Below are 26,626 nucleotides of genomic sequence, written 5' to 3'. Positions count from 1 at the left end.
AAAAGGTTGCAGGGGGCCGGGATCCTGGGTTTAAGCAAGGGCCTACCAAAGGTTCTGAGCTGGGCTGGGCCCAGCTGAGTAGGGGGCGGACGTCGGGGAGGAATGAGGGGCACATGGGGACCACGTGCGAGAAGTGGAAACCATGGAAGGCAGAGCCCTCCATAGCGCTGTTTTCTGCAGGACCCTGGACTGATTTTAGGTTTTGCTGGATACCGCATCTTGTAGTGTGCTGGTCTCTCAGTTGTGTCTGACTCTTTGTGACCCCGTGGACTGTAGCCTGCCAGGCTCCTTTGTCTGGCAGGAATTCTCCAGGCTTGAATACTGGAGTGTGTTGCCATTCCCTTCTCCAGGGGATTTTCCCAATCAGGGGATGGAACCCGGGTCTCCTGCATTACAGAGAGATTCTTCACCGTCTGAGCCACCAGGGAAGTCACTCGGCAACAAAGTGGTTCTCTTTCCAGTTGTCTTTCGGCTCTTCTGATTCCATCAAGGGGAAGATGCGTCTCTGACTGTAATTTTCCTTCTTCTCTCTCTTTTTTTAAAGCTATATTTCTTTTTATTAGTCACAATATCACAGGCAGTGTGCACTCTTTGTGTCTGGCTTCTTTGACCCAGCACAAGGTTTTGTGAATCATCCATGATGTACATAGTAGGAGTTCCTTTTGTTCCTTTTCATTGCTGAGTAGCGTTCCATTTTATGGCCATGTCACACTCTGGCTTTGTGTGTGTGGTCATGACGCATGCTTGCAGAGTCTAGTTCCCTGACCAGGGACTGAACCCGGGTCTGCTGCAGTGAAAGTACAGAGTCCTAACCACTGGGCCACCAGGGATTCCATCAGGGGGAAGATGCTTCTTCAATTCTAGCTTTCCTTCTTTAACCTGACAGAGCAGGTCTCCACACAGCCCTTTGGAGGACAACACTGAACCAGAACTTGTGAAATTTTTTTAGTGGGGGTGGCTATTAATTTTCACAATCAATCGATGTGGCGGGTCATGCTGATTTTCCATTCCCAGGGAGCCAGAAGATTTCTTCTTGAAATACATATATTTCTCTTAGAGAGTGGATTTATTTAATGACAAATATGAAGTAAAATCTTACAGTGGTACTCAGGAAGGAGGTGAGCCGATGACTGGAGTTTGGAGAAACCTTCTAATGTTTAGGGCTCAGTTCTGAGGTGCTGTGTCAGGAAGTGGTGAGGTCTCCAGTCCTGGGGCTCATACAAATGGAGGCTGGTTGCTATAAAAATAATCCAGGCAGAGGCTGGGGCAGGGGTGATTCTGTATGATCGCACAGCACCCTTAGCTGAGACTGCATGAGTCTGCGATTCTCATTGTGTGGGGTCCACTTCCCAATTCCACGGCTGGATGGTGTCATAGCTGCAGATGCATATCATCAGAGGTGGCCCAGCTGGACGGGCAAGTGGTCTGGGGGGCTGCCTTTCTTTCCAGCCAGGCAATCTCACAGTTCCCCGGACAACCCGGGGCATGCCGGTGGCGATATGTTACAGGGTGATTCCAAGTTCATGGGGACCACTCCCCAGCTGGCTCAGCATCTGTCCCGATCTTGGATGTTTAACAGAGCGCATCCCTTCCTTTTGTTCCTTTTTCATTGCTGAGTAGGATTCCATTTAATGGCTGCGTCACACCCTGGTTTTGTGTGTGTGTGGCCACCACATGGCTTGTGGGATCTAGTTCCCTGACCAGGTTCCCTGACCTAATTAAAGGACATGGCCTGCCAGCTCTCGGGTTAGTGAGTCTGTATGGGCTGCATAGGTATCCCAAAGGAGAGCTGCTTTGGAGAGAGAGAGCTGCAAAGGAGAGAACCTATCCCAAAGGGTTCTCCAAGAAACAGAGCCAACAGAATGTGTATACATTTGTGTGGCAGAGGATGTGATGGTGAGATAGCATCACTGACTCAGTGGACATGAATTTGAGCAAACTTCAGGAGATAGTGAAAGGCAGGGAAGCCTGGTGTACATGGGGTTGCAAAGAGTTGGACATGACTTAGTGACTGCACAACAACAACAACAATAACTGTATATGTGTGTGTGTACACCGCTCTCCACATGTACATATATGGAGAGAGGTTTATTTCTCAGGCATTGGCTTATGCAGTTATGAAGGCTAGCAAGTCCAACATCAATGGGTAGGCTGGGAGGCTGGGCACCCAGGGGAAAGCTGATGCTGCAGTTCAGCTCCAAAGGGTGCTGGGGGTGGTGGTGGTAGTGGGTGTAAGTGTTTTGTTCTATTTGAACCTTCAACTGATCAGAGGAGGCCCACCCACATTATGGAGGGCAATCTGCTTTACTCAAAGCCCACTGATTTAAATGTTCATCTCATCCAAAAACACCCTCACATAAACCCTGTGGCCCAGCCAAACTGACACAGAAAATCAACCATCACAGATGCTTCAGGTGGACTAGACACACAGCATTAAATAAGATAGTGCTGTGTTGTGCTTAGTTGCTCAGTCATGTCCAACTCTTTTCAACCTCATGGACTGTAGCCCCCCAGGCTTCTCTGCCCGTGGGGATTCTCCAGGCAAGAATACTGGAGTGGGTTGCCATGCCACTCCAGGGATCTTCTTGACCCAGGGATCAAACCCAGGTCTCTCGAAGCCCTTTTAAAATCATTCCTTTTTAAATTCCCTCCCAACCCTCCAAGGAGAAAACCTCAGTTTTGTACTATTATGTCTTTAATAGAGCTTCCCAAACACATGGAATGTCCTGTTGCTTCAGCAAAGAAAGAGAAAGCGAGCCTTGGGCTCAGAATTTTGAGCAGCAACAGTTTCTAGCTGGAACTGAGTAACGTTCTGTGTTCATTGTATGTTTCTTTCTTCCCCATCGATTGCCATCTTTCCATTTTGGTTGTGATATAAGGTTTCCTTTTGTAAAGAGGTACGTTTAAAAAGTGAGTAGGCTGCTGGTAACACAGGTGGTACACGGATACACCGGAGATGCTGCACGTGGTGCCGGAATGACTGGTTTGGAGGGACATTGACGCAAGCACAGTGAGGACGGTGCCTGAGGAGCCCCTACCTGTCCACACGGCTTGAGCTGCCTGTTGTCTGTTTGTACTTCTTCCCTGCTGGAGACAGCTGGGTGGTTTATTTCCCCTGGGTGACTGCCCCCCAAGAATGGCAGTGCATGAGGGGACGATGCTGACTCTGGGGATGGGAAAGATCTGGGGGTGTAGTTCTAGGAACTCCTTGACCATGGTGGTGGCTGTGATTGGTGCATGTACGAAGCACTTGTTGGGTGCCAGATGCTGTTCTAAGCACTTTCAGTCTATTATCTCCCGGTGGTCCTAGGAGGTGGGCATATCATGGTCATTCCCATTGTACAGATGATAAAACTGAGGCACCAGGTTGTTAGGCTGCTAGACTTCAGTCCAGTCTGGCTCTGTTTATGCTCTTCTGTGTTTTGCACATATTACTTCCTGCTCATCTTCTCCCCTTCGTCCCCTTCGTGTGTTAACTTACCTGGAGGCGGAGGCCTGGCTTCCTGGTCCTGGGGCTCCCTGGGTCTGGCCAAGTTGTAGGCATTGACTCCCAGTCCCTAACTTGCTGGCAGAATTCACCCAGTTTTAAATGACAGTTTAGGAAAGATGGAAAAGCTGTTAAAGTGAGCACCACTGATCTCCTGGGGGTTACTTGGAAGTAACTAACACGAGATGCTCTGTAAAGGGAAGAGCATCCCTAACCTGATGGCTGTGAGGATGACAAGTGCCCTGAGTCTGACACCTGCCTCACCTCAGCCACTTAATCCAGATGACATATTGAGTGCCTGCAGGTCCCAGCCTGCTCTGGGCTGGGGTGAGGGTGTGTTGGGTAGCATAATTATAGGGAGCTCCTTGGATGACAGCAGCCAACAGGGAGCCCTTTAATTGATGGGGTCAGACAGCAGTCATTGGCAGAATGGTGGTTATTAGCTCTTCTGCCAAAGCTGTGCAAATTAGCAGACACTCACCAAGTGTTTGCTGAGTAACCCTGGGCACTGGGGATATGTAAAGCATGGTTTCTGTCTTTGAGGAACCCTGAATCTAAGGACAGTGTTTCTCTTGTATCAGTTAGCTCTTGCTGTGTAAACAAACCGTCCTGAAATGCACAGGCGCGTCCCAATTCATTGCCCTTCACTTGATTGCACTTTGCAGATTCTGTGGTTTTGTTTTTGTATTTTTTTTTAAAACAAATTAAAGGTTTGTGGCCACCCCATGGTGAGCAAGTTTGTCAACACCGTTTTCCCAACAGGGTTTGCCCACTTTGTGTGTGTGTCACATTTTGATAATTCTCTCAATATTTCAAACTTTTTATTGTTACAATATTTGTTATGTAATCTGTGATCTTTGATGTTACGACCACGATTTGCTAAAGTCTCAGATGATGGGTGCTTCCCTTGTGGTTCAGGCAGTAGAGCGTCTGCCTGCAATGTGGGAGATCTGAGTTTGATCCCTGGGTCGGGAAGATCCCCTGGAGAAGGAAGTGGCAACCCACTCTAGTACTCTTGCTTGGAAAATTCCATGGACGGAGGAGCCTGGTAGCCTACAGTCCATGGGATTGCAAGGAGTCGCACACGACTGAGCAACTTCATTTCAGATGATGGTCAGCAACTTTTGCAGTAGAATATTTTAAAATTAAGGCATCTACATTGTTTTTCTTTTAGGCACGATGCTATTGCACACCTAATAAACTACAGTGTAGTGTAAACATAGCTTTTTAAAAAACTTTGTTTTTTAATATTTATTTTGGCTGCGCTGGGTCTTCGTTGCTGCCCACAGGCTTTGACAGGCTTTCTTTAGCTGTGGCAAGCAGGGACTACTCTCAAATTGCGGTGCACATGGGCTTCTCCTCGCAATGACTTCTCTTATTTCAGAACACAGGCTCCTGAGTACACGCTCAGTAGTCATGGTGGACGGGCTTAGTTGCCCTGAAGCATGTGGGATGTTAGTTCACTGACCAGGGATCAAACCTCTGTCCCCTGCCTTGGTAGGCAGATTCTTAACCTGCGGACCACCAGGGAAGTCCCATATAACTTTTATGTGCATTGGGAAACAAAAAAAAAAATCACGTGACTCACTTTATTGCGATATTTGCTTTATTGAGGTGGTCTGGAACTGAGCCTGTAATATCTCGGAGGCCATAATGTCTTAAAAGAGAAAACATTTATTTAGTTCACGATTCTGCAGGTGGGCAGTATTGGCTGGGGCTCTCACATCTCTGTGGCCAGCTGGGGGGTCAGCTAGGAGCTGGCTGGTCTTGGGAGCCCCTTGCTGGAGAAAAGCTCGTCTCTGCTCCATGCAGTCTCCTACCATCAGGCCAGGCTGGGCTCACACCTGTGGTAGCCGAGACAGGAGGTACATGAGGTCTCTTGAATCCTGGGCTCAGAAATGGCCCTTTTGCTGCCTTCTGTTGATAAAAGAAATCACCCAGGTTCAGTGGGTGGGGAAATAGATTACACTTCTTAATAAGAGGACTTGATTTGCTAATAACATTTTGTTAAAACCTTTTGCACATATGAACATGAGAAATCTTGGTCTGTATTTTTCCTGTTGTGGAATGTGTTGCCTGGTTTGAGGATCAGGATGATCTCTGCAGGCCTCGTGGGATGAATTGGGAGCTATTCCCTCCTCTTAGACTTTTTTGGAATGTATGTGTAGAGTTGGTATTGATGTTGTTGACATTTAGTTGCTAAGTCATGTCTGACTTTTTGCAATCCCATGGACTGTAGCCCTCCAGGCTCCTCTGTCCATGGGATTTCTCAGGCAAGAATACTGGAGTGGGTTGCCATTTCCTTCTTCAAGAGATCTTCCCGACCCAGGGATCGAACCCGCATCTCCTGCATTGGCAGGCAGATTCTTTACCACTGGGCCACCAGGTAAGTCCAGAGTTGCTATTATTCTTCCTTTAATGTTTGACAGAATTCACCAGTGAAGCCATCTGGACCTGGAGTTTTCTCTTTGGGAAGGGACTCCAGAGCCTTGATAAATACTTCTTTCTTCTTGTGTGGCCAAACGAGAAGGAAAAGTCTGGCTCCACTTCTTTATTTACTTATTTTTCAATGTTTTTTTCTGTTGAAGTGTAGTTGATTTACAATGTTTGTTAACATTTTTGACTTCTTAGCACAGCCCCTTGAAATCTGGCTCCTCCTTTCTCCCTCCTTCTTTCCTGCCTCCTTCCTTCCTTCAGCACATTTATTGAGCACCATCTATAACCGAGGCACTGTTCTAAGTGCTGAGAACAGTGACGTGCAGAATCTGCTGGGTCCCTGACACTGTGGCGGGGAGATAGGTAACCCCCAGATGACAACTACAATTGAAGTGGGCTGGGAAGGTGCGAAGAGGAGGAAAATAAAGAAGGGCTTTAGTTCACTTCACTAAAATGGTTACAGGCTTGCCAGCGAGCTGACTTCCCATGCTGATGCCTTTTTTCTACTCTCTCGGTTTTGGGGCCCCACCCTCCGCTCTGGGTTTCCCCCTTCCCCTCCCCTCTCGCAGCCCTTCCTCCCTGGTGCTATTTCACAGTTACTAGTGGCTGGGTCTCCCATCCAGCCCACAATGCGGGGATTTCTTTTCCCAGGTCCTATTTTCCTCTGGGTGACGGTGCTACCCATATTTTCAACTGTCCCGGGAGCATCTCCACGGCTGGTAACTGGACATTTCTACCACCAATGACCTGTTCCCCTCATCCTTCAAACTGCTCCTCCTGCTCCGAGCCAAGGACGTCAGGAGAGCCCGTATCTACTCTGAGCCCCCAGAATCCTTTGCCTGACCCACCACCCATCACGTTTTTATCTTTATCTGGACCCTCTCCGTTTCCTTTTTAATTTAATAAATTAATTTTTAAAAACGTTTAATTTTGTATTGGGTTACGATAGATTTAGGTGAACAAGGAAGGGCCTCAGCCATGCATATACATGTATCCATTCTCCTCCAAGCTCCCCTCCCATCCAGGCTGCCACATAACATTGAGCAGAGTTCCCTGCAGGACTTCCACGGTGGCTCAGACAGTAAAGAGTCTGCCTGCAATGCAGGAGACCCGACTTTGATCCCCGGGTTGGGAGGATCCCCTGGAGAAGGAAATAGCAACCCACTCCAGTATTTTTGCCTGGGAAATCCCATGGATAGAGGAGCCTGGTTAGGCTAAAGTCCATGGGTTGCAAAGAGTCAGACATGACTTAGCGATTAAATAACATAGAGTAGGTCCTTGTTGGTTATCCATTTTACATACAGCAGTGTGGGCAAGGAGCCGGTCCTTTTCTCACTGGGGCTTCTCCAGCAGCTCCCCCAATTCTCCTCCTCCTCACCCATCCTTCTGATCGTGGAATGTTTTTCCTCTAGAGATAGGTCTTATTCCTTTCCTACTTCAAAGCCCGCCCCATTCCCCACTGCCTCCAGGGTAACACTCAAACTCCCAAGCCCCGTCGAGCTTCTCACCCAGCGTGGAGTTCTGGCTCAGCCCTGGGGCCCTGCCCAGATCTTCTCAGGCTCACTCTGGTGATACTTCTGTGCCTCGGAGCATCCTGTTCCCTTTGCCTGCAACACCCTGTCCCCACGGCTCTGCCTGGCAAGCCGCCCGGCCTCTGAGATCCAGCCCAGTTGTCACTTCTTCCATGAAGCCTCAGATGCTGCCCCCACCCTAGCACAGCGCTAGTCACCCCTTCCTCTGCGTTCTCATAGCACGCAGGTCATCATACCGTGCCTATTTGTTTACATGTCCCGTCCTTTACGTACCGGGCAGCTCCCAGGAGCTGTGGAGCCCGCCTTTCTCACCTGTGTGTCACTAGAACCTGGGAATTGGTGGACACTCCGTGAATGCTGGTTGCCTGATTAACTGCTCCTTTTAAAAACAACAGAGCGCCTACGGCCGATTCATGTTGATATATAGCAGAAATCAACACAATATCGTAAAGCAATTATCCCTCAATTAAAAATACGTAAATTAAAAAATAAACAATGGGGAAATTCCCTGGCAGTCCAGGGGTTAGGTCTCCATGCTTCACTGCCAGGGACCTGGGGTTCAATCCCTGATCAGAAAAGGAGACAATGCCCCCCAAAAAATGGATGACAGGCTAGTGATCCGAAGGCTGGGGTTTGAGCCCTGACTCTGCCACCTGCTAACTGGATGATGGGGACGAAGCCTTCAACTTGACTTCTTGGCTGCAAAGTGGATCCTAGTCCTTGCCCGTCCTTTTGATGGGGCTGTCACTTTACTGACAGGTATTTATCCCATGTGCAGTGAAGGGAAGCCCTTCAGCCTGGAGGACTCATGAGTGACTTTGTGCTCTGCTTCCCGTGTCCCGTGTCTTCCCTGGTGGCTCAGAGGTTAAAGCGTCTGCCCGCAATGAGGGAGACCTGGGTTCGATCCCTGGGTCGGGAAGATCCCCTGGAGAAGGAAATGGCAACCCACTCCAGTATTCTTGCCTGGAGAATCCCATGGACGGAGGAGCCTGGAGGGCTACAGTCCACAGGGTCACAAAGAGTCGGACACGACTGAGCGACTTCACTTTCTTTCACTTTCCCGTGTCCCCAGTGTGTGTGACAAAGCGTGTCCCAGAGTGAGGGCAGATAATGATGACCAGCCTCCAAAGCCATGTGTGGACCCAGGACTTTGGACCGATCTCTTGATCAGGCCGGAGGATACCTGGATCCCAAAAGGGAAGAGAAATTCAGATTTAGGGTGGGCAAGACAGGGTTTCTCTGAAGCCAGATTGTCTGTCTTCAGATCCAAGCTCCAGCCTCTGCTAGCTTTGTAATCTTCTAGAAGGTGCTTAACCTCTCTGACCCTTATTTTCTTTACCTAACTATAGCATCTATATCATAGCTGTTTTTGTGAAGAATGCCTAAGTTAATGTACAAAATGGGCTTAGAACAGTGCCTGTCACATTCCAGGCAATAAATAGGGGCTATCGTTATTGTCAATGCCATGGTTATCATTATTCCAGTGGATTGAAAGGCTCAGGCCTTCACAGACAGAACCATCCTCAGCGGCTTCTGCCCTGGAGCACTGCCAAATCCCAATGTCCTCGGCCTGTTGCCATATTTGGACAGAGCCAAGTGTTGGCTTTGTGCCCAGAAACCCCAACCACAGTGAGCATAAAGCGGGGCCGCCCGGGCACAAAGGGCTTCCGCCATCCCCGGGTCATCTCTGATGCCTGGCGATTCCAGGCTGGCTGGTGTCCAGATACGAGGGCAGGAGGCTGAGCTGACCTCTGCCTTCCTGAAAACAGGCCAAAGCCGCCATCCCCTCTGAATGCCAGGGGAGCTGAGCTGGGGGTGCTGGGTTCCAGCCAGCCTAGGGGGGAACCGCCAGCTTCAGAGTGGGCCCGGGGGTGCCCCTGGCCGCGTGGCCTTCCCTGGCCTGCTGGGCGGGAGCTGTGGGCGGAGCCCTGCTGGGCTGGGGGACCTCAGACACCAAACATCGCAGGTTTGTTTTGCAAAGTTCTAGACCTCAGGACTGTCCTCTTGCTTACAATTCTGGGAAAAGGCTGCAGCACAGCTGAGAATGGGCTGTGGCGTAAATGGTAGGAAGAACCCCTGAGGGCGGGGTTGGAATCAGGTGGACAAGTGGTCATCTCACAGCGTGTTCTCACCCCGCGGGAAGCCGCCACCCTCTGGCTCCCCGGCACGTCATGACCGAAGCCAAAGCAGCTTCCTTTAGCTGCAGCAGCCAGGGCTGTGCTCCTTGTGGGGGGGCTGGTGTTTTTGTGAAGGAGAGGAGGGGAGGGGACACTCACATCGCCCTGGGGAAGCTCCCTTGGCCTCTCTTCACCTGAAAGACCCTGCTGGTGATGTCCCACCATAAATGACAAATAAGATGGTGCTTCTGGGGGGAATGGGGGGCCAGGGAGTCAGCAGCAGGACCTTCTCCACACCCAGTGCTGGACGTGCAGCACACACACAGAGACGCAGACAGACACAGAGACACACAGAGGCACATAAACACACACAGACACACACACAGAGACAGACACAAATACACAGAGACACACACAGAGACGCACAGAACCACATAAACACACACACAGACACACACACAGAGACAGAGACACACAGAGGCGCAGACACAGAGACACAGAACCACATAAACACACACATGGACACACACACACAGACAGATACACAGACACATATACAGAAACATACACACAGAGACATACACATAGACACACACAGATGCACACACAGACACACATACACAGACACAGACAAATACACAGACACACGCACAGACACCTATACACAGAGACATACACACAAATACACATGCACAGACACAAATACAGACACACACACACACACACACACAGACACACACATAGAGACAGAAGACACACACACAGACCCAAACACATTTCAAGCAAAGCCGGGTCCAAGGTGTAGCAGGAGGGCACCTCTGCTTAGGAAGCATTGAGGAGTTGCCAGTTCTTGGTGTATCCTGGTTGCTATCTGAGGTCTGGAGGGACATTTCTGGGAGTACCGTCCCTTATCCCAAACCATCAGCCTTTTTTCTTTTTAAACCGTCAGCCTCTAGAGCTTGAAATTCGCTGACCCACGCACACTGCGTGCTGGGGCAGAACCCCCAGGGCCCACCCCCGCTCCCGGCGCCCCTCCCCTCCACTCCCCTTGTTCCAGGATGATGCCCAGAGGACGCTCACTCCTGCTCAAAGAAGCACATTTGCTGCTCTTTCTATTCCAGCTCCTGATTCTTTTTCCTTAAAAAAATGTGAAGTTCTAGGATCTTGTGTTCTCTATTATTTTATGTGATTATTTTTATGGCTATTTTGTAGAATGGGGAGTAGTTAGGCCTTCAGTCTGAACTTACTTTACCATGATTCCTACACAGCACCTAAATCAAGGTGGGGGATCCAGGTGAGATATCCCACCTGAGTTTCTGGGTAGGAAGGGGGCACACTGTGATAAATTTAGAGAACAGAACGGACTCCATTCTCTTGTGTCTGAATAAATTCCCTTCAAGGAAAAGCTCTATCCAAAGTCCAAACCAATCTCAGAGTAGATCAATAAAGACAACACACACTTCAGCTGGGCTGAAGAAGTAATAGGATTAAGAGTGCAAGAAACTCTATTTTTAGTACAAATGACAACTTAAGCATGGTTTTTAATCAAGCCCTCTCTTGATTAGCACAGTCACATCTCAACTTTAGCTGATGGCCAGGGCAGAGAGACACTACCTTCCAAAATCCCTCCTGCCTCATACAGAGGTTGTGGGAAATCCAGCCAAAAGGAGGGATACCAAGATGACCTGGGGGACTTCCCTGGTGCCAGTGGTTAAGAATCTGCCATCCAGCGCAGGGGATGTGGGTTCAATTCTTGGCCAGGGAACTAAGACCCTACGGGCCATGGGGCAACTAAGCCTGTGCACTGCAACTGCTCAGCCCTCACGCTGCAGCTAGAGAGAAGCCCACGTACCACAACAAAGATCCAATACAGCCAAGGAAATTAATGTTTTAAAACAGATGACTTGGCGCTGCCTGTGTTTTCATTAAGCCTGAAGCGCGGGAGACAGGAAAGCGGGTGGCAGGGCGAACGTCCCAGATTTGGAGCTGGAAAAAGAGGGGTTAGAGTCTGTGAACTCTGGCGAATCGTGTGACGCCTTTGTGAGCCTCAGTCTTTCATCTGTCAGATGGGGATAATGACACCTTGCTCTGCCACCTTCAGAGGGTTGACCCAGAGATCCAACGCAAGATACGCATTGTAAACTGCAACTTGACCTTTAATCATGAGGAGTCTCATTTCGTGTGGGATGCCCCTCTGGGCACCACCCCCTCCCCAGGGGGCTTTATCTCCTACACAGCTTGATGCTGGCATCCTGTGCCCTGGACACAGGAGAGGATTTTCTGGTCTCTGTCCTGTGACGGTGAAAGCTGCCGAGGCTGCACCTGACGGAGAGCAGAGGAGGACAGAGCTGGGAGAGAGGGACTGCTGGAGATAGTATCCTGCAAAGGAGGAGTCAAATCACAGGCCCTTAACTGAAACCCTGCATTACTTTGCGTCTGGGGTTCTGCAGCAGACGTCTAGGAGTGATGAGAAGTTTACAAGAACTGAAGAAATGGGGGACATAGATGGAGCCACAGAGGGAGCAGGGAAAAGACAATTAGTAATGCTCGGGAAAAGAAGAAAAAGGTGCATAGTACATTACTTGGCTCTGCAATGTATGACGTTTACATGGTCATAGCATAAATGAGAATTACTGGTGTATGGAAAGACTGGCTTCCCAAGTGGCGCTGGTGGTAAAGAACCCGCCTGCCAAAGCAGGAGACATAGAAACGCAGGTTTGATCCCTGGGTTGGGAAGATCCCCTGGAGGAGGGCATGGCAACCCACTCCAGTACTCTTGCCTGGAAAATTCCTATGGACAGAAGAGCCTGGAGGGCTACAGTCCATGGGGTAGCAAAGAGTTGGACACAACTGAAGTGACTTAGCCCGCTCGCACAAGACTGTATTGGGATGGTGGAGTAGGAGGATGATGATGATGAAACAACTCAGGAAGTCTGTATTGTCTGTAATAGATGAATCAGGAAAGAGAAGTGTATGAATATTGTTTGGACATATGGAACTGTTGGGAAAAGAAACAGCTGAAAAGGTTAGAAGTGATTGCTTCCGGGGATCAGGACTGGGGCAGGGGCAGAGACTGTGGTTTTCATTATATGCCCTGGGTTCTATTATCCTCCCCCCCTTAATTATCACATTATGTAGATCAAAACATATTTTTAAAAGAGAAGTTCGGCAAATATTGGGACTTTGATTTCTAGACAGGAACCTGAGAAACTCAACTAGTACAGTCTCCCAACTGTACGTCTGCCTTTACATTTAGACTGGCTCAGAGGGTAAAGCGTCTGCCTGCCTGCAGTGCAGGAGAGGCCAGGGTTCCATCCCTGGGTCGGGAAGATCCCCTGGAAAAGAAAATGGCAACCCAACCCACTCTGGTACTCTTGCCTGGGAAATCTCATGGATGGAGGAGCCTGGTAGGCTACAGTCCATGGAGTCACGAAGGGTCAGACACGATTGAGCAACTTCACTTTCACTTTCAGACAGGTACACGCCCTGACCCAGGTAGCCCCTAGACTGTCCTGCTCAATCCCTGAAGAAATCATAAAAGGAGAAGCAACATCTTTCGGACTGCTTGGTGAAATTTGTGCTTGGAAATGGCAGAGGCTTTGGGGAAATAGTCTTTGACCATTGAGAGACTGCTGGCCGCTTTCTGAGGGGTCTCGCACTGAGGCCAGAAGGGCAGTTGGAGTTGGGGCCAGGACACTCCCTAGTTCTGCTCCTGCCTCTGCCTTGCCTTGGGATCTCAGTGTGTTACAGCCCTTTCTGGCCGCAATTCCTGCCTCTGGACCCACGGCTTTGAGTTTTTCCAGGGCTTTTATATAGTTCTACATTCCTAGAAATGACAGCAAATAGCTTTCTGTGCACTGAGCACAGCAGGGAACAAGGGGCAATGGATAACAATCGAGTGAACAAATAAGATACTTTCAGACAGTGAAGATCCTCCGAAGAAAATTGCATATATCTTAATGTTGAATTGGTTCGTAATGCTTTTCAGGTCCACAAGATTCTTCAACTTCTCTGTACATTCATTCAATTAATTTCTGAGAGTTCGATATTGAAACTCCAACTAAAAATCTTAATTTATCTACTTAGAACAAACAAATATATAGTGGAACTATATGTAACTTTGTTCTGTATTTTCAGGTCTCCTGTAAATGTGTTATCATATTTTCATAATTTAAAAAATTTAAAAAAGGAAAGAAAATAAGCCAGGGGGATGGGATGGATACCAAGGGGATAGATACTGGAGGGGTGTGGCTACTGGGTGATCAGGATCCAGGATCCTGGGGAGAGGATGCTTGGCTTGAGACCTGAACAGTGTGAGAGAGAGCCAGCTGATGGTGGAAGGGAGCCCTGCTCCAAGGGACTGAGACCAGACCTGGCTGACCGAGCTCTGAAGCCCACAAGGACAAGGGGAGGCAAGAGGGATCAGCATTCAGTATGATGTTTTTGGAAAGGAAAATAAATTTCTGTGAATGGCAAAGATTAATTTGATGCCACCCTGGGTTTGGTGGGCCAACCCTCATCCAACATCTAGCCCATGGAGCTGTCCTTCAGTTGTCTCCAGAGAGGGTCCATGAGACACAGAGCAGGAGTGAAACATGGGAGGGAAAGCTGTGGATATGGCCGAGGCTGGTCTGTATAGGCCAGAATTATGCTTCCAGGGGAATTGAGGGATGTTATTAACTCAAAAAAAGCTTGTCCACCCACACGGTCCTCATGGAACAGTTAGTCCCGTACTTTATACTCCTTGAAGACCCTCTAAAGATCAAGGCTGGCACAGTGTCCAGTAATGCTTGCAGTAAATTAAATTTGAATTGAATTGAAAATTAAAAGTAAAATAAATGTACTTTCCTTTGACCTAACACCCCTACTTCTAAGAATCTGACCCTCGGAAACAGTAACGCAAGCACGCCAAGAAGTAAGTACAAGGATATTCACGGCAGTGTCGTTTGGAGTAGCAAAAAGTCTGGAAATGCCCTAAATAGCCATCATTGGGGAACCAGTGGAGTAGATGTTGGCATCACCGCCCAACAAAACCCCAGGCAACCACTGCAAGAATGAGGTGGACTCATATGCGGGAAAAAAAATGATCTCCAGGGATATTATCAAGGGAGGAAAAATGAGGTTGGATGATGGGTTCTCAGTTCCACAACCCTGCCCCCCTGCCCCCCTCCCCGCCCCGAGCCCTGGACCCCGAAGCCAAGGGAAACTGGGGCTCTGGGAGACAGACATACCCACTTATTATCTAGGGAGGAGGTGTGGGGAAGGACAAAGAAAAAGCCTTGTGAGGGAGCCTGTCAGTAGCTGAGCTCCACCAATCCAGGAAAGGGGACACTGATGTACCCTCCAATCAGAATCAAAGGAGTGAGTGGGGGCGGGACCTGAGGCCAAGAGTGTTGCCCTGGTGCAGCTCCCTCCACACTGGAAACCAGAGGAGTGGGGAATAAGCGTTCCCACCTAACAAATATTTCTGGAAGGATACACAGGAAACTGGGAGAGTGTGTCCTTAAAGGAAAGGAACTTGAAGACTCAGTCAGGGCTAGTGGTGAAGGGGGACTTATTTTGGTATAGAGATGTAAGAGCAGAGGGTCGTTTTTTAGTCTCTGTTCATGGTTGATGGGTTTTTCTCTAGGTATGAATAGTTGCCTCCAAAGGGTCTGGTGAGGTTACCAAGCCGTGCCTTAGGTCTGAAAGTTTTGTCATTGATTTACCCCGTTTTGTTTTTCACTGGGGATCTGAATTCCAGACACCATCATGGGGGAGAACTAAGTAGGTGACATTTACTTCTCTTCTCCCTAATTTTCCTGGACTCTTAACTGTTCAAGCCAATCAGTAGCCACCATTGTATGCCCCTAGACTTTTCTCTTACACTGGTCTCAAGACCTTACTTAACCTCTTGTAAAAACTTGCTCTTCTCTGTAGGAGCTTACTCCTAATGTCTGGAATTACAGCTGAAATCACTTCCAGGTGTTAAAGCAGTGCTTCTCAGACACTAGGCACTTGAGAACCACCTTCAGGATTTTTGCTAACATTGAAGACCACCTGCCCTTTTATCTACACAATATTTTTCTTAAAAAACTTTTTTTTAAACTTTTTAATTTTGTGTTGGGATATAGCCGATAGACAGTGTTGTGACTGACAATGTTAGGTGGACAGCGAAGAGACTCAGCCATAGATATACATGTATCCATTTGCCCCCATAATTTTTCTTAAATGATTCACTAAAACTTCAGTAAAGTTGTTTTAAAAGGTCACTTTCTATCACTACTATATATGCTATTCAGTTCAGTTCAGTTCAGTCCCTCAGTCGTGTCCGACTTTTTGTGACCCCATGAATTGCAGCACACCAGGCCTCCCTGTCCATCACCAACTCCCAGAGTTCACTCAAACTCATGTCCATCGAGTCAGTGATGCCATCCAGCCATCTCATTCTCTGTCGTCCCCTTCTCCTCCTGCCCCCAATCCCTCCCAGCATCAGAGTCTTTTCCAATGAGTCAACTCTTTGCATGAGGTGCCCAAAGTATTGGAGTTTCAGCTTTAGCATCAGTCCTTCCAAAGAACACCCAGGACTGATCTCCGTTAGGATGGACTGGTTGGATCTCCTTGCAGTCCAAGGGACTCTCAAGAGTCTTCTCCAACACCACAGTTCAAAAGCATCAATTCTTCAGCACTCAGCTTTCTTCACAATCCATACATGACCACTGGAAAAACCATAGCCTTGACTAGACAGACCTTTCTTGGCAAAGTAACAGCTCTGCTTTTTAATATGCTATCTAGGTTGGTCATAACTTTCCTTCCAAGGAGTAAGTGTCTTTTCATTTCATGGCTGCAGTCACCATCTGCAGTGATTTTGGAGCCCCAAAAAAGGAAAGTCTGACACTGTTTCCACTGTTTCCCCATCTATTTCCCATGAAGTGATGGGACCAGATGCCGTGATATTCGTTTTCTGAATGTTGAGCTTTAATCCAACTTTTTCACTCTCCTCTTTCACCTTCATCAAGAGGCTTTTTAGTTCCTCTTCACTTTCTGCCATAAGGGTGGTGTCATCTGCATATCTGAGGTTATTGATATTTCTCCCAGCAATCTTGATTCCAGCTTGTGCTTCTTCCAGCCCAGCGTTTCTCATGATGTACTCTGCATAGAAGTTAAATAAGCAGGGTGACAATATACAGCCTTGACGTACTCCTTTTCCTATTTGGAACCAGTCTGTTGTTCCATGTCCAGTTCTAACTGTTGCCTCCTGATCTGCATACAGGTTTCTCAAGAGGCAGATCAGGTGGTCTGGTATTCCCATCTCTTTCAGAATTTTCCACAGTTTATTGTGATTCACACAGTCAAAGGCTTTGGCATAGTCAATAAAGCAGAAATAGATGTTTTTCTGGAACTCTCTTGCTTTTCTGATGATCCAGCGGATGTTGGCAATATGATCTCTGGTTCCTCTGCCTTTCCTAAAACCAGCTTGAACATCTGGAAGTTCATGGTTCATGTATTGCTGAAGCCTGGCTTGGAGAATTTTGAGCATTACTTTACTAGCATGTGCTGCTGCTGCTGCTAAGTTGCTTCAGTCGTGTCCAACTCTGTGCGACCCCAGAGACGGCAGCCCCCCAGGCTCCCCCGTCCCTGGGATTCTCCAGGCAAGAACACTGGAGTGGGTTGCCATTTCCTTCTCCAATGCATGAAAGTGAAAAGTGAAAGTGAAGTCGCTCAGTCGTGTCCGACTCTTCACGACCCCATGGACTGCAGCCTACCAGGCTCCTCTGTCCCTGGGATTTTCCAGGCAAGAGTACTGGAGTGGGGTGCCATTGCCTTCTCCATACTAGCATGTGAGATGAGTGCAATTGTATGGTAGTTTGAGCATTTTTTGGCATTGCCTTTCTTTGGGATTGGAATGAAAACTGACCTCTTCCAGTCCTGTGGCCACTGCTGAGTTTTCCAAATGTGCTGGCATATTGAGTGCAGCATTTTCACAGCATCATCTTTCAGGATTTGAAATAGCTTCACTGGAATTTCATCACCTCTACTAGCTTTGTTTGTTGTGATGCTTTCTAAGGCCCACTTGACTTCACATTCCAGGATGTCTGGCTCTAGGTGAGTGATCACACCATCGTGATTACCTGGGTCGTGAAGATCTTTTTTGTACAGTTCTTCTGTGTATTCTTGCCACCTCTTCTTAATATCTTCTGCTTCTGTTAGGTCCATACCATTTTTGTCCTTTATCGAGCCCATCTTTGCATGAAATGTTCCCTTGGTATCTCTAATTTTCTTGAAGAGATCTCTAGTCTTTCCCATTCTATTGTTTTCCTCTATTTCTTTGCATTGATCGCTGAGGAAGGCTTTCTTATCTCTCCTTGCTATTCTTTGGAACTCTGTATTCAGATGCTTATATCTTTCCTTTTCTCCTTTGCTTTTTGCTTCCCTTCTTTTCACAGCTATTTGTAAGGCCTCCCCAGACAGCCATTTTGCTTTTTTGCATTTCTTTTCCATGGGGATGGTCTTGATCCCTGTCTCCTGTACAATGTCACGAACCTCTGTCCATAGTTCATCAGGCACTCTATCCGGTCTAGTCCCTTAAATCTATTTCTTGTTTCTACTGTATAATCATAAGGAATTTGATTTAGGTCATACCTGAATGGTCTAGTGGTTTTCCCTACTTTCTTCAATTTAAGTCTGAATTTGGCAATAAGGAGTTCATGATCTGAGCCACAGTCAGCTCCAGGTCTTGTTTTTGCTGACTGTATAGAGCTTCTCCATCTTTACTTCTTATAAAAAGAAAGAACTTTAAAAATAAACCTAATAAAATCTAAAAACATTGTTAAATTCTAGCTATGCACTGTGGCCAATCCAAAGGTCTGCTTTTTCTTTGTGTTTAAAGGGAAATTGCTAAGTGTTAGAGATAGGCTTACCCCTGGTAGCTTAGTTGGTAAAGAATCTGCCTGCAGTGCGGGAGACCCAGGTTTGATCCCTGGGTTGGGATGATTCCCTGAGAAGGAAATGGCAACCCACTCCATTATTCTTGCCTGGAAAATCCCATGGACAGAGGAACCTGGCAGGCTACAGTTCATGGGATTACAAGAGTTGGACATGACTTAGTGACTAAACCACCACCACAGAGACGGTCCAGCACCAAGCCGCGTCTTTTTCCTTGATGGGCTTGGAAGGATTAGAATGGGGACTTTCTTACTATGTGGTTCACTGTTATGTAATGCCATGTCAATGCACCATCCAAAGTCTTGCCCTATAACATTTGAATTCCACACTTTAGGAAAGAGTTAAAGTCTTTCTTTCCTGTTCCAGAAAGGTTTAGTTATGTGTCCTTATGTATTTATGCCATCTGAGCTGAACTATATGTAAAGCTATTATCACCTTGGAATTACTGGCGCTGCTTGTGATGCTGACATTTTGGCCTTCCAGCTGATATTGAAGGAACGTGGCATTCAGTGTGGTAATGCCCCTTTTTTTGTGAGAATCAGAAATGCATCTATTTAAAGGCAGCATAGGATGGCAGCTAAGAATGACGCAAGCCTGGACAAAGGGGAATTTGCCCTTTTTGAAAGAATTGGAAGAATTCGTGAGCTGGTTCACTGTGTTCTTTCGAATGATGATGCATACACAGAATGGCGGCTGGGAACTTGGCTCCTGGATCACTGTTCATGAGTCTTGGGTCTCAGAGAGCGGCTGGCCCTGGTGTGAGCTCACGAGCCTTGGTCATGAGGGAATAATGCATCCTGTGAGTGAGAGTGAGCAGAGAAAGGGTGGAGGGTTTTGTGCAGTGCAGCTCTCTAAGTGGGAGAGTTAGTGTCAGAAAAAGGCTGTTTTATTCTTTTTAAAAAATGTTATTGAAGTATAATTGATTTGCTGCTGCTGCTGCTAAGTTGCTTCAGTCGTGTCCGACTCTGTGCGACCCCAAAGACGGCAGCCCACCCAGGCTCCCCCGTCCCTGGGATTCTCCAGGCAAGAACACTGGAGTGGGTTGCCATTTCCTTCTCCAATGCAAGAAAGTGAAAAGTGAAAGTGAAGTCGCTCAGTCGTGTCTGACTCTTAGCGACCCCATGGACTGATTTACAATGTGTTAATTTCTGCTATCCAGCAAAGTGATTCAGTTATATATATTTATGTATTTCATCGTCTTTTCCATCATGGTGTATCACAGGATACTGGATATAGTTCGCTGTGTTATCCAGCAGGACCTTGTTGTTCATCCATTCTACATACAATAGTGTGCATCTGCCAACCCCAAACTCCCAATCGTTCCCTCCCCACCCCTTGGCAACCGCAAGGTTGTTCTCTATGTCCGTGAGTCTGTTTCTTTTTTGTAGATCTGTTCATTTGCATTGTCCTTTAGATTCCACATATAAGTGATATCATATGGTATTTATCCAAAAACAGCCCATTTTAAGTGATTCTACTTCAGAAATATCAGTGGATGCTCAAACTATTGGGGTGACATTTTAATGAAAGACTGGATCTTAAGGTCGACCCAAAATATCTCCCTACATGTGCTACAACAGGGATGAACCCAGAAAATACTACCAAATGAAAGAAGCCAGATGCAAAAGGGCAAATCTTGTGTTGTTTCATTTTTTATGAAATATCCAGAATCAGCCAATCCATAGGCAGAAAGCAGGTTAATGGTTGCTGGGGGCCGAGTGGAGGGAGGAATGGGAGTGTCTCCTTAATGGGTACAAGGTTTCCTTTCAAGGAGAGGAAGTGTTCTGGAAGGAGACAGTGGTGGTGGATGTACAACCTTGTGAATGTACTAAATGTCATGTGCATTTTATCACAGTTTAAAAAATACCTCCCCAGAAGTTACTTTTTAATTACAAAGGAAAAGTGCACAATGGAGAAATCTGGTGACCCTGAACCTCTTGATCAAAGTTAGCATCACCAATAATGGACAGCCTGACATCCTATGCCTCCTGGTGGAACACACCACGGTCACATGAGTGTGTAATATTCTTGCCAAAAGAACCCACCCTGAATCTAATCATTAGGAAGCATTTAAAAACGGAGACTTTCATGTACTGATGAACCTATTTGCAGGGCAGTAATGGGGTCACAAAGAGTCAGACATGACTGAGCGACTGAACTGAACTGAATTGAATGGACACACAGACATAGAGAAGAGACTTATAGACACGGGGGCGGGGGGCGGGAGGGGAGGAAGGAGAGGGTGGAATGTATGGAGAGAGTAACATGGAAACATATATATTACCCTATGTAAAGTAGATAGCCAATGGGAATTTGCTGTGTGACTCAGGAAATTCAAACCAGGGCTCTGTAACAACCTAGAGGGGTGGGATGGGGAGAGAGGTAATAGGGACATTCAAGAAGGAGAGGACATGGGTTCAGTTCAGTTTCTCAGTTCTATCCAGCTCTTTGCGACCCCATGGACTGCAGCACGCCAGGCCTCCCTGTCCATCACCAACTCCTGGAGCTTGCTCAAACTCATGTCCATCGAGTTGTTGATGCCATCCAACTATCTCATACTCTGTCGTCCCCTTCTCCTCCTGCCTTCATTATTTCCCAGCATCAGGGTCTTTCCCAATGAGTCAGTTCTTTGCATCAGGTGGCCAAAGTATTCGAGTTTCAGTTTCAGCATCAGTCCTTCCAATGAATATTCAGGACTGATCTCCTTTAGGATGGACTGGTTGGATCTCCTTGCAGTCCAAGGGACTCTCAAGAGTCTTCTCCAACACCACAGTTCAAAAGCATCAGTTCTTTGGTGCTCAGCTTTCTTTATAGTCCAACTCTCACATCCATACATGACTACTGGAAAAACCATAGCTTTGACTAGATGGACCTTTGTCCAGAGTAATGTCTCTGCTTTTTAATATGCTGTCTAGTTTGGTCATAGCTTTTCTTCCAAGGAGCAAGGGTCTTTTAATTTCATGGCTGCAGTCACCATCTGCAGTGATTTTGGAGCCCAAGAAAATCAACTCTGTCACTATTTCCATTGTTTCCCCATCTATTTGCCATGAAATATTTGCCATGAAATGCTATGGCTGATTCATGTTGATGTTTAGCAGAAACCAACACAATATTATAGAGCAATTATCCTTCAGTTAAAAATAAATAAATTTAATTATAGTAAATAAATATGCTGCAAGGATATATTATACAGCTCAGGGAATACAGCCAGTATTTTATAACTTTAAATGGACTATAATCTCTAAAAATATCAAGTCACTGTGTTGCATACTTGAAACTCAAATAATATTGTGAATCAACTATACATCAATTTTAAAAAGAAATATATTTAAATTCTTGTTTAAGTTTCAATAAATTCTATGCCTCTAGACTATAAAGAAACTGAGCACAGAAGAATTGATGCTTTTGACCTGTGGTGTTGGAGAAGACTCTTGAGAGTCCCTTGGACTGCAAGGAAATCCAACCAGTCCATCCTAAAGGAGATCAGTCCTGGGTGTTCATTGGAAGGACTGACGCTGAAACTGAAACTCCAGTACTTTGGTCACCTGATGTGAAGAGCTGACTCATTGGAAAAGACCCTGATGCTGGGAAAGATTGAGGGCAGGAGGAGAAGGGGACGACAGAGGATGAGATGGTTGGATGGCATCACCAACTCAATGGACATGGGTTTGGGTGGACTCCAGGAGTTGGTGATGGACAGGGAGGCCTGGTATGCTGCAGTTCATGGGGTTGCAAAGAGTCGGACATGACTGAGCGACTGAACTGAACTGAACTGATGCCTCTAGAAAAAATAAAAAAGAGACTTTCTACAAAATAAATGGTCAGTACTCTAATATCAGTGCTAGGAAGGCCAAGAAAGGCTGAGGAACCATAAAGAGATATGACAACAAAATGTAACACATTATCTTGGATTTGGCCTGGACTAAAAACATAGCTAAGGCCATTACTGAGATTATTGGATAGATTTGAATATGGACTGTAGATAAGATAAAAGTACTATATAATGTAAAATTTGGGGGGTTATCATGCTGTGATTATGTATAGTGATGGCCTTGTTATTTCAGAGATGCACACTGAAATATTTAGACATAAAGTATGGCATAGACAGAGTGAGTGAGTGAGAGTCGCTCAGTCGTGTCCAACTTTTTGCAATCCCATGGATACTGGAGTGGGTTGCCATTTCCTTCTCCAGGGGATCTCCCCAGTGCAGGGATCGAACACACATCTCCTGCATTGCAGACAGATTCTTTACCACCTGAGCCACCAGAGAAGCCTTGTATTAAGAGATGTTTCTAAGTATAAAGACAGGTCCACTCAAAAAGTATCAACAGATACATTCTTGACTTTATCTTATAATCTATAGACAATACGTTAGAGTGTGTTATGAAGTCATACATCTTTTCCAAAGTAATACCCAAAATAGAAGTAGCACTAAATTTATAAATGACAGTCATCAATCAGATGAAATAATTTAGATGAAGCTTATCTCTCTCAAAGAGATGGCATAGGCAACCTACTCTCAAATGGTTCAGAACACGATGTGTGTGTGGCTGGGGATGGGGTATTTGGAGGGAGACAAGGAGAGGGTTAAAAAAATAAAATCAACCCACTGAAAACTGGTGCTGTAATATCATAAAATAGTGAAAACAAGGTCTGATTTGGACTGTGTTTTTAAAAGTGAAACTAAAAATTAATTTTATGTTCTACAAAATTTTAGCAGTGGTAACTGGTCACAAATGATTGGAGTGAAAGACGAATGAATCATGTATTGATTTGGAGGGTTGGTAGCATTCACTCGTTCAACTGGATTAGTTGATGTGACATTTTTACTTGACATCTTCGTGTTGTTTGACCAAGATGATGGTCATTTTTTTACAAATTCAAAGACTTCATCCGTTTTCCCAAGCGTTGCTTTTTGTCCTTTGATATCCACAGCATTCTTTTGAATGTTTTCTTTCTTTGCTCTCCTCTTTGGATCTCTTTGATACAAAGACGTGTGCCCAGGAATGGGCTTGCTGGATCACGTGGCAACTCTAGCTTTTTAAGGACCCTCCATACCGTTTCCCACAGTGACTGCACCAACTTACATTGGGATTAATTTTATAAATAGATCATTAGGAAATGTTTCCTTAGTTGATCACTTTTGCTTTGTTACACGGCAAGGCAGCAGGAACTGTGATAATGAATACTGAGACAGTGGGCTTACTCTGGTGCTGTGAAGCCCCCACGGCGTTGCTTGGTGGGTGGGGGATCGGAAACAGTATTTTAGCACACTCAGAGCGCTCCTTCCTGCCCTGGTGCCCACGGTGTGCTGCTTTGAAGACTGCAGTGCTCTTCTGAATTAGGGATTGTAATTGGTCCTCACTCCTCCTCCTCCGTGAGGAATGTCTGGCCTCTGGATGCAAAAGAGAGCAGCTCTTCATGCCACACTTTGTCCAGTGAAGTCTCCAGGCAAAGGAAAGATGGGAAGAGCTGTTTAAGCTTTTCTAAAATCCCATGAAAGTTTAATTTTTCACTTTCCTAGTGCTTTGTCACTGACAAATTTGAATTTCTTTCAACCTGTTAAGCACGTCTCCTCTGGGCTTTAAACGCTGCTCTGCGCCCCCCGGTGCCCTGTGAAAATGTTGGTGCTTCTGGCCTTCATCATCGTCTTCCACATCACGTCTGCGGCCTTGCTCTTCGTCGCCACCATCGACAATGTAAGTTCCCTTTCCTTCTGACTGTCCCAGAACTGGATCCTAGAGTCAATAGAAGCAGAGTTGAGAACTCCCACAAGGTGATTATAATTTGGGGTTATCCTCCCTACCAAGGGCTTCCCTGGTGGCTCAGCTGGTAAAGAATCCGCCTGCAATGTGGGAGACCTGGGTTCGATCCCTGGGTTGGGAAGATCCCCTGGAGAAGGAAAGTAAAAGGCTACCCACTCCAGTATTCTGGCCTGGAGAATTCCCTGGACTATAAAAGTCAGCCACGACTGAGCAACTTTCACTTCACACCTTACCAAGGAACACCTATCTCCTCATCCCAGGCATGAGGACTCTTGGCTGAAGTGTGGGAGTTTGAAGCATCCCATATATAAGTCTGGATGGGCAGGGACCTTGTTCCACTCATCTCTGAGTCCCTGACAGATGCCTTAGCTGTAGGAAGCCCTTTGCAGATGTGGCTTAAATTCAGCTCTCCTCAGGTCATTTTCTCAGCACTGTTGTTATTTTGGGACACCAAGAAGATCAAACCAGTCAATCCTAAATGAAATCGACCCTGAATATTCATTGGAAGGGCTGATGCTGAAGCTGAAACTTCAATACTTTGGCCACCTGATACAAAGAACCTACTCTTTGGAAAAGACCCTGTTGCTGGGAAAGATTGAAGGCAGAAGAAGGGGGAGGTAGAGGACAAAATGGTTAGACAACATCACCAACCCAATGGACCTGATTTTGAGCAAGCTCCGGCAGACAGTGAAGGGGGCAGGGGGGCCTGGCTTGCTGCAGTCCAAGGGGCTGGAAAAAGTAGGACATGACTTAGTGACTGAACAACAACTTTCTTTGTTGTGGGTGCTTCGCACAACATAGGGTGTTTAGCAGCATCCCTGGTCTCCAGCAGCACTCCTTCCCCTAGTCGTGACACCCCAAAATGTCTTCAGACATTGCCAAATGTCCCTGGGAAGCAAAGTCACCCTTGCTTGAGGACCATTGCCCTAGATCCCGCAGGTGACCCATCCCAGATAACCTTTTCCCCTCTTGCCTCTGACATCTCCTTACCAACAGGATTCTTGTTGCAAGCCTACCTGAGCATGCCCTTCCCAGCAGAGTGGAACACTCCCCACTCTGACTACGTACCCATGAAAAGTTTAATTTTTTTCTTTGAGTATCCATATGGCAGGGGTGCATTTGATAAATAACATATTGGCATAGATTAACATCCCCCCTGGCAGAAAAATGAAGCTTTTAACCAGATGTTCCCTATGGCCCACATCCTGATCCAAAGGCCTGGCTTCAGTTCTGATGGCTTCAGACTGTGGACATATTTAGAGTCAGAAACTCTGCTCAGAAAGCCAGAAAGGGCATTGTACAAGTGGCCTCCACGTCAGTCTGCATATAATCATATAATTGACTCCTGTCAATGCATCATCAAAATAATAGCAACACGGACCAGGATAAGACCTGTCACTTAGAGGCTGCTAACTCTGGAGCTCCTACGCTCGGCCCTTTGATCATCTCCTGTGATGTCATCTCAAGTCTACGAGATCCTTCCTCTCCTGGCACATTTTATGATGAGAGACCTGGGCCTTAGGGCAGTTAGGGCGTCTGCTGGAATTTACGGGACAGGAAGTGGCAGAGCTGGGATTTGAAGCATCCCAGAGGCCCCTGGTTCTAGATGCCCTAAGGGAGATGAATGATTGAGTTTGGGTTGGGGTTCCTGCGGGTTCTGGAAGAGCTGTCATGACCAGGGCAGGGGCCACATTGTTAAAGCCTTGGGAACCTACCATTATCCAAAGGGCCCACTCTGTGTGAACCGAATGGTTTGAATGTGCTTTTACAATCTTTTTCTATTTCTTGCATCTAGCCCTTGGGATCCTGCAAAGGTCCCAGAGTGAAAGGGATACACTAACGTTAGGGGCAGAAAAGCCATCAGCCATAGAACCAGCTTATCCTGTAGGTGTTTCTGTTACCATGGGCCTTACTGGGAAGACACAGGTGGGCGTTTTTACCAGTCCATGAGTCACTCGGTCTTTATTATGTGTTAGGAATTGAGCTTGGCAGTGTCACTGGGGCCCGTAGTGAGAGCTTAGTGACCAACTGTGGCCTGGATGGATGGTGGTGGGTTGGGGAGATTCCAGTCTTTGGGTGGATGGAAAGCAGAAGGAAGGACATGCATGTGTGCTAAGTTGCTTCAGTCCTGTCTGACTCTGCGACCCCATGGATTGTAGTCCGTCAGGCTCCTCTGTCCATGGGGATTCTCCAGGCAAGAATACTGGAGTGGGTTGCCATGCCCTGCTCCAGGGGATCTTCCCAACCCAGGGATCGAACCCACATCCCTTATGTCTCCTGCATTGGCAGGTGGATTCTTTACCACTAGTGCCACCTGAGAAGCCCAGAAGAAAGGTCATCTGGGCGCAAAGAGCAGCAAGAACA

The 26,626-nt window shown here is 46.9% G+C and overlaps 1 protein-coding gene across 2 annotated transcripts in view; it reads left to right on the top strand.

Annotated features, from left to right (window-relative positions):
• The window catches only part of EMP2 (epithelial membrane protein 2), a 45,640-nt gene that overhangs the window by 9,936 nt on the left and 9,078 nt on the right, over positions 1-26,626 (top strand). The window contains exon 2 of one of the 2 annotated variants that reach the window (XM_070779656.1): positions 24,065-24,196. In XM_070779656.1, the coding sequence (XP_070635757.1) occupies positions 24,119-24,196 (78 nt within the window). In that variant the 5' untranslated portion in view covers positions 24,065-24,118. Of the gene's footprint in view, positions 1-24,055; positions 24,197-26,626 lie in introns of both variants that reach the window. The other variant, XM_070779655.1, reaches the window with a different exon arrangement.

This window comes from Bos indicus, chromosome 25, assembly GCF_029378745.1.
Source record: "Bos indicus isolate NIAB-ARS_2022 breed Sahiwal x Tharparkar chromosome 25, NIAB-ARS_B.indTharparkar_mat_pri_1.0, whole genome shotgun sequence".
NCBI lineage: Eukaryota > Metazoa > Chordata > Mammalia > Artiodactyla > Bovidae > Bos > Bos indicus.
Note: the sequence above shows the minus strand (reverse complement) of the source record. Positions and strands in the feature narration are given on the sequence as shown.